This window comes from Sciurus carolinensis, chromosome 5 (assembly GCF_902686445.1).
Source record: "Sciurus carolinensis chromosome 5, mSciCar1.2, whole genome shotgun sequence".
Classification (NCBI taxonomy): Eukaryota; Metazoa; Chordata; class Mammalia; order Rodentia; family Sciuridae; genus Sciurus; species Sciurus carolinensis.
The window spans coordinates 137,906,219-137,919,616 of record NC_062217.1 but is presented as its reverse complement, the minus strand read 5'-3'; the positions used below and the strand labels follow the sequence as shown (position 1 = coordinate 137,919,616).

General features: G+C 37.5%; 1 protein-coding gene across 2 annotated transcripts in view; it reads left to right on the top strand.

Moving 5' to 3' along the window:
- Positions 1–12,809, top strand: part of Pank1 (pantothenate kinase 1) — a 62,907-nt gene extending 50,098 nt beyond the window's left edge. For both annotated transcript variants that reach the window (XM_047553937.1, XM_047553938.1), the window contains exons 4-7: positions 1,785–1,961; positions 2,452–2,575; positions 7,133–7,258; positions 11,955–12,809. In XM_047553937.1, coding sequence (XP_047409893.1) covers positions 1,785–1,961; positions 2,452–2,575; positions 7,133–7,258; positions 11,955–12,014 — 487 coding nt within the window. In that variant the 3' untranslated portion in view covers positions 12,015–12,809. The remainder of the gene's footprint in view (positions 1–1,784; positions 1,962–2,451; positions 2,576–7,132; positions 7,259–11,954) is intronic.
- The last annotated feature ends 589 nt before the right edge of the window (positions 12,810–13,398 follow it).

Below are 13,398 nucleotides of genomic sequence, written 5' to 3'. Positions count from 1 at the left end.
TAGCTTAGTGGTAGAACTCTTGTCTGGTATGCCTGAGACCCTGGGTTCGCTGCACAACACCGCAAAATAAAAGCAAATAATAATAGCCACAATAACTTTGTAGGGTAGGCTGAAACCAACTATGTAGCATGACACACCATGTTAAATGCATGTGAAGACAAACTCTTAAAGGAAATCCACAATTCCTACTGTGACTGAAATGTCGATGCAACAGTGTACATAGAACTCTTTGTTTCCTCATGGTATTGCCCCTACAGTTTGGGTAGCTAGCTACTACTAGTGGTGCTTAGCTATATCATTCTCCATGAAAAAGAACCCATAATTTCATCAAAGATGCATTTTTTTTTTAAAGAATCATAGTTTAAGAATATTATACAGTTTTGCTTTGGATGCAATTTAAAGAACTATGTGCCTATTTACAATCTTATACCTCCTTGTTAGCAGTTATTGACATTGAATATCATTTTCACTGAATTTTCTTTTTTCAAATTTAAGGTTAAAATAAACTTAATTCCAGCTGACCCTCTTGGCGCATGCCTATAATCCCAACAACTTGGGGGGTTGAGGGAGGAGGGTCTCAATTTGAGACCAGGCTCCATAACTTACAAAATCCTGTCTCAAAAAATCAAATAGAAAGGACTGGAGATATAGCTCATAGATAGAGCACCCCTGGGATCAGTCACCAGTGCCAAAAATAAATAAATAAATAAAACCTTAATTCCAACTTAATTTTTTTCCTTAGAATTAAAAGCAAGTGCAAAAATACAAATTGAGTTCCCAGAGCTAGTGGCTTTTGGGGGCTTCTGAATCAATTGATAGGAGCAGCTCTCTCATGTTTATTTTTTCACATGGTAAATGAAGAGTAAAACCTATGTGCAACTGTTTAGGAACCAGCTCCTTTTCCTAGGAGTTCCCTGATAGTAGCTTTAACCTGAACCTGCTTTTCTTTCCAGCAGGTAACTTTGATATGAATGCACATTCGAGTTTGTCCTCACCTACTATAATTTGTTTCTGATTTTGTCTAAAAAGACAAACTTAGAGGAGTGTTTCCCTAAATGATTGAAAAAATTTTAAAACGTAATTGAAACATTGGAATGATTTTGTGACCTTTGTGACTAGTTTTTAGTCTTGGGTGGTAAGTAAAATATCAATAATCAAATATCCAAAGCCTACCAGGGAAAACAACTTTAATATCAGATTGATCTATGGATCTAAGATGGTAGAAAGAGATTATTTTCTGCTAGGAAAGCAAGGTCAGTTGAAAGATAACCTTTGGACTGGTGGCTCCTACCTGAGTCCTGGGTCAGTTTTATCGCTTGAGGGTTTAGCTCCATAGTTAGTTGGGAATTATATATACTTCTTTTTCTAAATATTTGTATTCAGCTGCTCATGGTTTTAAAATATCAGTTGTTTCTCTTATTTGTTGCTTTCAGACCACCCAATTAGAAGAGGTCATGATTTGGTCCCATTTCATAGGTGGGAAGATGGAAGAGCTTAGGTTAGTGGCTGGTTGAAGGTCTCACAACGGAAATCAGTGAGAGTCTTTCTCTAGATTTGTTCTCAAATTTAGGGGCAAGTTTTCCCTTATTTTTAATTTCATCCTCTGCCCTCTTTTCTTACCCAATCTACCCCAGAGTTCTTTTGCACTCTAGCACTTTAATTCAAGTGCCCCTTTGCTTTTCTTCTGTTTTTCTTAACCCATATTAATAGTCTTGATGTAGTTGGGGACTCGGATGGGCATAACTTAAAGTAAAAATTAAAAATAAACCTTATTGTTCCTTCAGTCTTGGAGGTGGAACATTCCTAGGCCTATGTTGCTTGCTGACTGGTTGTGAGACCTTTGAAGAAGCTCTGGAAATGGCAGCTAAAGGCGACAGCACCAATGTTGATAAGCTGGTGAAGGACATTTACGGAGGAGACTATGAACGATTTGGCCTTCAAGGATCTGCTGTAGCATCAAGGTAGAGACTAAGTAGCTAGGAGCAGTAGTGACTATACATGAGGCAGCCTCTCCACCCTGGCCATTCATTTATTTTTTCAAATGTCAGCCCACCAGCCTGGTGCAAATATCTATCATATCAGATCTCAGACTTGATCTCCTGTCCTTAATGAAGCACTGAGATGTTTAGCCCTTGGTGCTTGTGCTTAAAATAAGGCAACTTTGAAAGAAGGTTCTGGAAAACTGCAACAGTTATCCCTCTTCCATTCTTGTCCAGATATCTAGAAGCATTAAAAAATTTCCCCACATTATAACCATTCTACTTTGTCCCTATTAAGAAAGGGGCAACCAGCCATTCATACTGTAATCCTGTCTGCTTATAAACCATGGTAGTGAAATCAGGTAAATTGAGTTTGAACAGAGATTCATAGAGCCTTCCACATTGCCTTGGTGGAAGCCCATGTCCTGCCTGAGGATGATTTTGAACGCTCTCACTAATATTTCCAACATAGCTTTGGCAACATGATGAGTAAAGAAAAGCGAGATTCCATCAGCAAGGAAGACCTCGCCCGGGCCACCTTGGTCACCATCACCAACAACATTGGCTCCATTGCTCGGATGTGTGCACTGAATGAGGTAAAAGCCTTAATCTGGGGAAACCCATGTGTTTTTTTTGTTTATCATAGGGTGATAACTGTTGACTCTTAAGAAACTTCATATCCTTGGGAAACCTGCTCTTCATTATATAGTTACTCCTTAGAGAACAGGAGGTGTGCTTGTGGGGGAGGGGGAAGAGTACGTGTTGTATTTTTAAGTAGACACAAGGTGACAGATGATAAACTATCCAACTGTGGAAACATGGTAAAATTGCAACCCATGTCACAGCCTCTCTAAACATCATTCTTGCCCAGTGTTCACTGAAATGTGAGGAAAAGCTTTGAGCATCCTTGCAAATAATTGCAGATTAAGTGCTTCTACTTGCAATATCCGATATTCTCTTTGCTTTCAGCTTCTTTACAGTGTTGCCTTGTGGCATGGAGTTCAAGCAGCATTGTACAGGGCTATCAAAGCACAGAGAGCTTTCTACAGCAGAGGCTAGCCAGAGCTCCAGGCACAAGAAGGGGTGGAGCTGGTGACAGAGAAAGCTTTATTAACATGTCTTGAAACACTGCAAATTGGAAGCCTTTTCTGAAATACAAGATTTGTATAGTAGAACAACTCTTTCTTTTACCGAGGTATGTCAGGAAGATATGAAAAAGAAGTTGGGTGTGGAGCAGGTAGTAGGAGAGATATTAAAAGAACAATAGTAAATCAGTAATGGAGTTTTCAAATATATAATTATATGACATACATACAGAAGAGGGCTCAAATTCCAAGTGTATAGCTCGATGAACTTTCACACAGACACACATACACCTGCATAGTCACAACCCAGACTAAGAAATAGAATGGTACAGATACTTACAAACCCCTTCCTGGCCCCTCCCAGTTGAATAGTGGAGGGTCAGGATATGGGGCATTCTTTGTAATGGGTGGGAGCTAACCTTACGTTTAAGCTTTGGGATTACAAAAGAGACACTTCTTTTATGACACTCGATAAAGTATTTTGCTGACTTGTGGGTCAGGTCATAATTTTTTGGAAGTCCTCAGTTTGAATGGGGATTAAGTGGGAGGCTGATAATTAGGTAAAAGTGTATTCCAGAGATATGCCCTTTTGAAGTCCACTTTGGTCATCAGATTCTTTGTAACAGGGATTATTTTTTTGGCATTAACCTTTAAAGGGTGTTTATCCAAGTAGCCAAACAAGCTCCACGACTAATATGTGTGTAACTGTCTATACTCAAAGGCTCCCAAAGGTCAGATACACAGTTACATCCCTTGCCACATACAGCAATACCTGCCCTTTCCCCTACTTGCCACAGAGCTGCCTCTTCCTTGCACTTCTGGCTGGAGTGAGCCAGCAGGTCTTTTCACAGGTATCATAATCCTTTTGGGAGAGAATAATGGACTTTATTTTTCACTATGTGAAAATGTAGTCACATTGTATATTGGTTTGAGTAGGATGTTTCTGTTGGAGTTTAGTGAATGAAGGCACTCAACCGTTGCCCAGGGGCCAAGACTCCATTAGAGGGTGTTCAATCAGTACTGGCTCTCAAGGGACACACTAGCGACTGGCATTGTCCCATTGCCCTATGAGCCCAGTAACCAAAGTCTTCAATTGTTGCGTTGCTCTCTGGATTCACTGATTTCAGAATCTTTGACTTCAGCCATGTTTACTAGGTCTGAAACATTTTTGTTGTGATGATCAGAATGCTATAAAACACTTTTCCATCACTTTAAATTTTCATATTTCTGTTTTTTAATAGATCATAGAAGCACAAAATGCAGAGTTCTAATGACAGCAGAATAGACATACAGGGAAGCGAGTTACCATTTCCACCCTATCACTTGATGGGAACCTCACTAGATAGAGGCAGCCCCTTGTTTTAGTCTTTGTTTGTTTCTATATGTATTGGTGACATTTGGATAAATATATCCTTCCAAAGGTAGCAAACTACATAATATTCTTTTTTAAAATAACAGCTTTGCTCAGATATAATCACATACCATACAATTCACTCTGTACATACTATTCTACATTGTGCTTCATTTATTGCCTTTTTATTATGAAAATTGGTAAGCATGCATAAAGGAAAGACAACAGTTCAAAGAACCTTTACTCTCCAGTTATCAAGACTTTGCCATAATGCTTTATCTATTTCTTTCTCCTCCTTCTCCTCTTAGGTCCTTCTCTTTTTTTGCTAGAATATCAGAAAGGAAACTCTAGCCATTATTAATATCAGTCTTCGTGTACTTCAGTGCACATCTCTCAAAGTATTGCCTCTTGCTTTTTTACATAACTCACTTGAGATTGTTCATATCAGTGTCTTTTCAACTTTCATTTTTAATGACCATATAACACGCTAACATATTGATATGCAGTTATTGATTTGGTCACTTTTCTAATGATATTTGTTTTATTTCTAGTCTCTGAAAAGCCTGCACTGTATTTATGTATAGTATACACACATATATGTACACACACACAGTTTTGCTTGCACGTTAGTATATCTGTCAGATAAACTCCCAGAAGGGAAATTGCTGAATCAAAGAATTTGTTTACTATGATTGTGACATATTACAAAGTTCCCTCCAAAAAGTTGTTCTAATTTATATTCCCACCAAGCGGAGTATAAAAGTACAAGTTTCTTTACCCATTTCTATATTAGATTGTTGACTTTTTTCTTATTGATTCATAGGAACTCTTTATTTGATAAAAAATATATTTTATGTGACATGTACTGAAAGTATTTTCTATTTATTGCTTTCCATTTGGATTTGCTTGTGGTGATGTTTTTCCTCTGAATAAGTGTTTAAAGTAAATATATAAATTTTTAATGGATTCTTAGTATTAAACCCTTTCTACTTCAATATTACTTTTAGAAAGAATTCTCTCATGTTTCCTTCTAATGTCTTTTTGTTCTTTTTCTTTTTAAAAAACATTTCCAATTAAAAAAATTTAGATATAGATGGATGCATATCTTTATTTTATTGATTGATTTTTATGTAGTGCTGAGGATCAAACCCAGTGCCTCACACATGCTAGGCAAATGCTCTACCACTGAGCCACAACCACAGTCCAAACATTGCAATTTTTCATCACCTGGCATATATTTGAAACATGGAATGCTCATTGGTTTGTTTTTGTTTTAAATACTGGGAATTGAACCCAGGGGTACTCCACCACTGAGCTACATTCCCAGCTCTTTTTATTTTTTATTTTGAGATAAGTTCTTGCTAAATTGTCTAGACTGGCCTTGAACTCGTGATCCTCCTGCCTTAGCCCTCCAAGTAGCTGAACTTACCCATGTACACCACCCCACCTGGTGTTTAGCAGCTTTTAATGCTACTTCTACTCCTTCTGGCTTCTACCAGGACTGGGCTTTGAGTAAGTCCTACACTGAGCTCTAATTTTAATCAAATTCCTCTTTAATCTGAGTTTCTTTGGTTTTTTTTTTTTTTTTCTTCCCGGTACTGGAGTTCGAACTCAGGGCCTTGTGCTTGCAAGGCAAGCACTCTGCCAGTTGAGCTATCTCCCCAGCCCTGAGTTTCTTACTTTGAGTGTTCCTTGCTACTTCTTAGTCTGGACAGTTTGTGACGACAGTTCTCCTTCTAGTAAAAACTTACTAAAATTACCCTGACTCCTCCATTTGTAGAAAATTGTCACTGGCTAATGGCTTCATGAATGTGCATTGTTAAAACTTGAGATAGTTAAAGGTTGATGCTCCCAGACCTTAATTACTACTGATAGACTGAGCAGACAATAACGGCACCTTTAAAGACTCTCTTGCCTTTGATAAGTACCCATAGCGACTGGTTTTGTGCTGAGTGAGTGGTGAGCAGGCTCTGCATGGCAGACAGGTGGAGTTAAAGATTAAGCTTAAGAAATACCTGGGCAAGTGGGAAGGGCTGAGTACAGCTGGAACTGGAAGCTTGTGGGATTTGAAGCATGTCTGCCTGGACAGGATAGGAGAGGAATATTCCTAAGTGTTGTTTAGAATGCAAATCTACATCCATGGTCACAAAAATACAAATGGAGTTTTTGGTACCTTGTTTTAACCCATATGTTGACCAAACAGGCTATTCCACCGCCATGCCCTGAGGGCAGAGATGGAATGTTGTTTCCTTTTTTATCCCCATTGTTCAGCCTAGAGCAAAGGGGGAAGTCGTTTGATGAATCCACCATGCCATAGCCATTTCTTTTGTGAGTTAGTTGTATTTGTATTTTATACTTGAAGTTTAGGGGATTAAAGAAATGCACAAGAAAATTTAGCTAAACTTGAACTCCAGTTACAATGTTATATATGTTTATATATATTGGGAGCTGAGTTACACGTTAGACCTAACACAATCTGACGTAACACCTACAAACAAGCCCGATACAGTTCTGCTTTTTCCAGGGAAAATCTCTCCCTCCTGTCTTTGTGGAATGCACTGTGAGGTTTGCTCAGCTTCCTTTTGGAGATACTGAAATGGTTCTACTTAAGGAATTCACTGCAGGTTTCTGAACAGTGACATACAGAACATCTGGGTCTTTGCTGGATAGTATTTTTCTGCCATCGTTCAATTGTTTTTCTTTAATTTTTTTTCCAGAATATTGACAGAGTTGTGTTTGTTGGGAATTTTCTCAGAATCAATATGGTCTCCATGAAGCTGCTAGCATATGCTATGGATTTTTGGTCCAAAGGACAGCTGAAGGCTCTGTTTTTGGAACATGAGGTGGGTTGAGCTTCCACAGACTGACTTGTGTTACATGGAGTATAGGTTGACTGACATATGAGTGGGTCTCTTTGTTTTACAACTGGTCAAGAAGAAATGTTGCCAGTTTAAACTTTGTGTTTATGCAAAAGATAACAAAGAACTATAGAAAAATTTTGGGGACAGGGTATTGGGGATTGAACTCAGAGGTTCTTTACCACTGAGCTGCATTCCCAGTCTTTTTTATTTTTTACTTTGAGACAGGGTCTCCTTAAATCTTTGTAGGTCTTGCTAAATTGCTGAAGTTGGCCTCAAGCTTGTGATCCTTTTGCCTCAGACTCCCAAGTTGCTGGCGTTACAGGAATGTGCCTGGTTTTGGTTAATTAAAAAAAAAAAAATAGAAAACTAAATTAATATAACCATTGTGGAAAACAATATGGATGGCTCAAAACATAGAACTACCCTACAACTCAGCAATCCCACCTCTGGGTATTTACCCAAAAAAGATTTGAAATCAGTATGTTGAAGAGATGTCTGCCTGCCCATGTTTATTGCAGCATTATTCACAATAACTAAGAAGTGGAATCAGCCTAAGTGTTCATCATCCTGAGTGTTCAGCAACACATGAATGGATAAAGAAAATATGGTATCTAATGGAATACTACTCAGCCTTAAAAATGAAAGAAATTCTGTCATTTACAACAATATGAATGAAATTTGAGAACAAGATGCTAAGTGAAATAAATCAAGCACAGAAAGACAGATACCACATGTTCTCACTTAACATGTGGTATCTTTCTTTCTTTCTTTCGTTCTTTCTTTTTTTTTTTTTTTTTTTTTGGGTACCAGGTATTGAACCCAGGGGAGATTAATCACTGAGCCACATCCCCAGCCCTTTTTCATATTTTATTTAGAGACAATGTCTCACTGGGTCCCTAAAGGATTCCTGAAGTTGCTGAGTCTGGCCTTGAACATGTCATGTTCCTGCCTTACCCTCCCATGTTCCTGCCTTACCCTCCCGAGTGTTTGGGAGTACAGGCAAGCGCCACTGCTCCCAGCACATGCGGAATCTTAAGGAACTGAACTCACAAAAGCAGGCTGGGGGTTGGTAGGAATGAGGAGATGACGGTCATAGGGTACAAAACCTCAGGAGGAGTAAGTCTATTTTGAGATCTAATGCAGTGTGGTTAATAGTGTATTTTATATTTCAAAATTGTCTTGAGTAAATTTCAGATATTTTTACTGCAAAAAAAAAAAAAACAGTTAAGTATTTGATGTGATATGTTGGTTACTTTGATTTAATCATCCTACATTGTATCAAAAAGTCATAGTATCATTTTTGTACCCCATAAATATATATAATTACTAATCGTCAATTACTGATAAGATTTCTTTCTTTCTTTACATATTTATTTATTTTTATGGTGGTAGGGATTGAGCCCAGGGGCACTCTACCACTGAGTTGCACCATCATCCCTTTTCACTTTTTGAGACAGGGTTTTGCTTAGTTATCTAGGCTGACCTAGAACTTGTGATCCTCCTGCTTCAGCCTTCCAGGTTGCTGAGATTGCAGGTGTGCACCAACATGCCCAGTTTAAAATTAAAATAAATAAATAAAGTCAGCTAAAATAGGTAATCATTTAAAAAATCTCCCTACTTTAACCATTTTAATTTTAAAATGCATAAACGTGCATCTACCTACCAGTCTTCCACTGTAGGACCAAAAGTCCATTTTTGAGAATGGTTTATGTTGATTAGAGCACTACAGTTTCTTTTTCTGAATCTGTAAGTATTATGTACCTTCTTGGACTTTCAATTTGTTTCTTTGAGGTGAATCAGGAAATTAAAGATATTGTGGAGCAGTTTAGTTGCAGAATCCTTCTAGTTTTTTCCTCTTTAATGTTGTGGCATCCACCTAAGTAAAGAGCAATGACTTGTGAGTACCTTTTTCAGCTTTGCCGAATTTTCACAAACTGATCATCATTTTGCATTTGATTGGTTTATATGGTCATAATTAGATTGTTACCTAAACAATGAAACCGTTAAAAACAACTGCGAGGTCAACACACTGACTCTTGGCAAGTAAACAGCTCCACTAGGGAGAACAGAAGTTCTTAGGCTGCTAAGAGGAGCCTACCAACCTTGAGAGGTCATTGCGCCCGGCTGATAGTGACGCTGATTAACATGAGAAACAGCACCAGTTAAGACAGGGCATCTTTGATAGGGCATTTCTACTGTAACAAAGATCATGGTTTCCCAAGAGCAAGTGGGGGATCCTCCTTTCTCCTGCCCGTTGCTTCTGTCACCCTTTAAAACCAGTGCTGTGTAGAGTCACAAGCAGTACCTAATGTCCTGTTCAAACTGCTGCAGAAAAAATTTAAGAAAACTAGTATTATAAATTTCAGCTGTAATGAATAACTACTATGGCATTTTCTTATCTCCAAACTGAATTATTTATCTAAAAAGCTGCTTATAAACTTAGAAGTTATTTAGAGCTCTTTATGTCCATATTTTGTTTTCTTAACGGATCTAAAAAATAAGAACTTAAATACTAATAGGTTCCCATGATAGAAATTAATACTGAAAGACTTTTTTTCTTTTCTTATTTTTCTTCCTTTCTTTTCTTTTTTAAGCAGAATTAAAACACAGTTATATAATTTATTTTGGTTGAGGGAGAGTAAGATCCCAGAATCTTCATTCCTTTGTCCCTCGAACAGAACACCTCTGATTCTGCTTATTTATGAAGTTTCCATGATGTAAGGTTTTGTTTGAAAAAGAAAAAAGCATCACAGCTTTAAAAAAAAAAAAATAATAACATAATGTAAAAGAAAATAAAGGAAAACTACTGTTCTGGCCTAATACAGTTGCCATATTTAACACTAAAAATTGCAGGATGCCTGATTATTTTATCTGGCATTTAACTCTATTTTATTGGGCAACTTTCTGTCCAGATCTTCTTGGCCTAATGTAGAGAACAAAACCTAGAAGCTGGCAGGGATACGACATCATCTCCAAGATCATACGAGTAGGTGGTAGTAAGATAGAAAATGAAATCTGACGTTTTGGGAAAACTCAATTCTGTAGGTCAGCATGTAGTCACCTATATCACTGCACGATCCCTAACCATTGTGGACTGTAGATTTGGTTTATTATAATACATCATGACTCAGACTCTCCTGCCAGTGAACTGCTTGAATTATCCCTTAGAAAATTCTCTACATTCTTAAGCCTTACCAGAGCCTATTATGGAGGGACAACATTTGGGAGGCTCTGGTTTGGTTGGTGGCTTTCTGGTCACTTGCCTTGTCATTAAGAGTCTTAACTCACTCAATTTCTCTTTTCATTCAACTAATATTATGGAACATCCCTTAAGTAGTATAGCCAAGCCGTTCAGAGCACAACCTTTTATTGACTGTGAAATCTTAGATAATAACTCTCCATCTCTGTTTTAGCATTTGTAAAATGAAGGGATAATATTTGTCTCATAGAGTTACTGTGATGATTGAATCACTACATCCACATAAAGTGCTTAGAATAATTTCTAGCATGTCGTAAGGCCTCAGCCAACCTTAGCTGGAAGCAGCAGCAGCAAAGGTCCTGACACGTCCTGACACGTCCACACTTATCTCTGTAGTAACTGCTGAGTCGTGCAAGTGCCAGCAGGGTGGAGTCTCCAGATTTTTGGAAAACAAGCCAAAACTGAATATCTGTGTGTTGTCCCTCCCAACCCCAATTCATCTGTTTAAATGCTTGCTAATCTACCAGAGGATGGAATTAGGAGGTGGGCCTTGGGGAATGGTTACATCTTAAGGGTTGCACTGTCATGAATAGGATTAGCATCCTTATAAGAAAGGCCCAAGAGAGCTGCCTTTCCCCTTCTGCCATGTGAGGTTACAGTGAGAAAGACAGCAGTCTATAAAGAACTGGCCCTCACCAGGCACCTTGATCATGGACTTCCCAGCTTCCAGAAGTCTAAGAAATAAATTGCAATTGTTTCTGAACTGCCCAGTCTTTGGGACTTTTATATATAGCAGCTCAATAGACTGAGATGAAATTTGCTAAAATTTCTGGGTTTTAGTTCCTTTCGTTTTCACAGAGGCATGAGCTTAGTTTTGCAGATGGGCAAAGTAAGGCCTCAGCTGACTTAAGGGCCTTCCACAGCTTTTCTGAGGAAAGTTTAAGGTTTTCTCCCTTAAATAAGTATTGATTTGATGTCAGACAAATCTGGGTGTTGAGCTCTTCCACAAGTCACATAACCTTGAAAGGATAGTTTATTACCTTTCTTTTTTCATCTGTGAAATAATAATACGGATTTTGCTGTGCCAAAGGTTAAAATGAAGTACAGCTATAATACTAGCAGTATCCAACACTTAGCACATAACATGTGCCAAATATTGTTCTAAACACTCTATGTTAAACTATTTATTACATATAAGCAAGTACGCATTCGAATAAATCATTGTTGCTATTCCACCATGTTTCATAGCAAAGAGTTGGTTTGTTTGCTTTGGTGTACTGGGGATTGAACCCATGACTTTACGCATGCTAGGTAAACACTCTACCACTGAGCTATAGCCCCAGCCTGAGAATTCATTTTTTTCATTTTCTCTTTCTTGTATAAATTTAGGGGGCAGCATTTCTAGAAGTATGGACAATAAAAGGTCTTTTGGCTAAGGTTCCAAGACATTCCTACAGAAGTTTTCCATTGTTTTTGTAGGGTTATTTTGGAGCTGTTGGGGCACTATTGGAACTGTTCAAAATGACTGATGACCAGTAGAGATGAGCAGTAAAGGGAACAGCCTCCTGTGAGGACAGAGAACTGACAGGTACTGCTGGAGAAGGAGAAAATCGCTGTGGGATGGAAGCCAAGCCATTATGGCAGAGGAACCTGCTGGATTTGTAAATAATCTAAAATTCTTCTAGCTGATCTTTGACTCTTAGGTTTTGAGCTTATGATTCAAACTGGGGAATATAAGAGTTTTTTCTGTATATTGTATTTTTTAAAAAAATATTTGTGCAGTGTGGCCAAACCCACCAATTTTATGCATTAACTTTGAAAAATTGTACAGTGTCTAAAAAGGGCCTGAAATGTAAGCGCTGTTCCTTTTTCTTCTGGGGTTTACTGATCAGTGTGGTAATTTTAACTTCATTTAGTAATTACTCTAGGAGATTTTACCTTTACTTATATTTTTCATGACATTTCATGATTTGCTGTTGGTTTCAAATGAAACTACAAATCTGGCATGTTTTACTGTGAACACTTTTTTGTTTTGTTTGTATGCCTTTTTTTTTTTTTTTTTGTCTATTCTGTTCCAATGTCTTATGAAAAAAATGAGTCTCTCCCCATTTTTGTTATCAGCTGATCTCCCTATCGAGTACACAGTCTTTCTTTAATGTAATTGTTCATATCAATCAAGGTGCTGACCAACTCAATACAAAGTTAAACACATAATATAAAGGTCTCAAAAGTGCCCACGAGGAGAAGACTCTAAATGTGTTAATGAATTTTAATGAGTGTGGCAAAAGTTGAAAATGACATGCAATTTTATCTTATCCCTTATAAATATATGCTGTGTTATATTAAATCAAGCTATTCTATGATGAAATGCCTTCATCCCTGTAATCCTTATGCATGAGGTTTGGAAAGTATTGGGAAAAGCTTCCCAGCAGATGAACTGTCTATATCACATGAAGGGGAAGTCATGGGTTGAGGTGTCAGGTAGTAATTATAATAACTGTTTTGTATGTGTATGTACTTAGAAGCTTTGTAATAAGACATCTTAAATAATAATGTTAATTTTTTCATTTTTAATATTTTAAACTGAAAATTGTACTTTAATCTCAGTTTCTAAAATTAAAAAATAATTTATAATACTGATCTATATATATTTTTTTCTTTTTGAGAGATTCCATTAAGAATAGTGGGTAACTTTCAAGTGAGGGTCTTGTACACGCATTGGAACACATGAGATCTTATGATCTTTTGGGTCGAGCCTATCAATGAAAGGGATTTTTGAAGAGCAGAATAATTGCTCCATGAAGAATGTTCCCTTTTCTGCCTTCTGAGCACCACCTTTAATTTTAATATCTTTAAATCTTGAGGAAGTTGATGCTAATTGAAGAATTCACTTGTCTGGTTGAAATAAAATCCATTTCTGTTG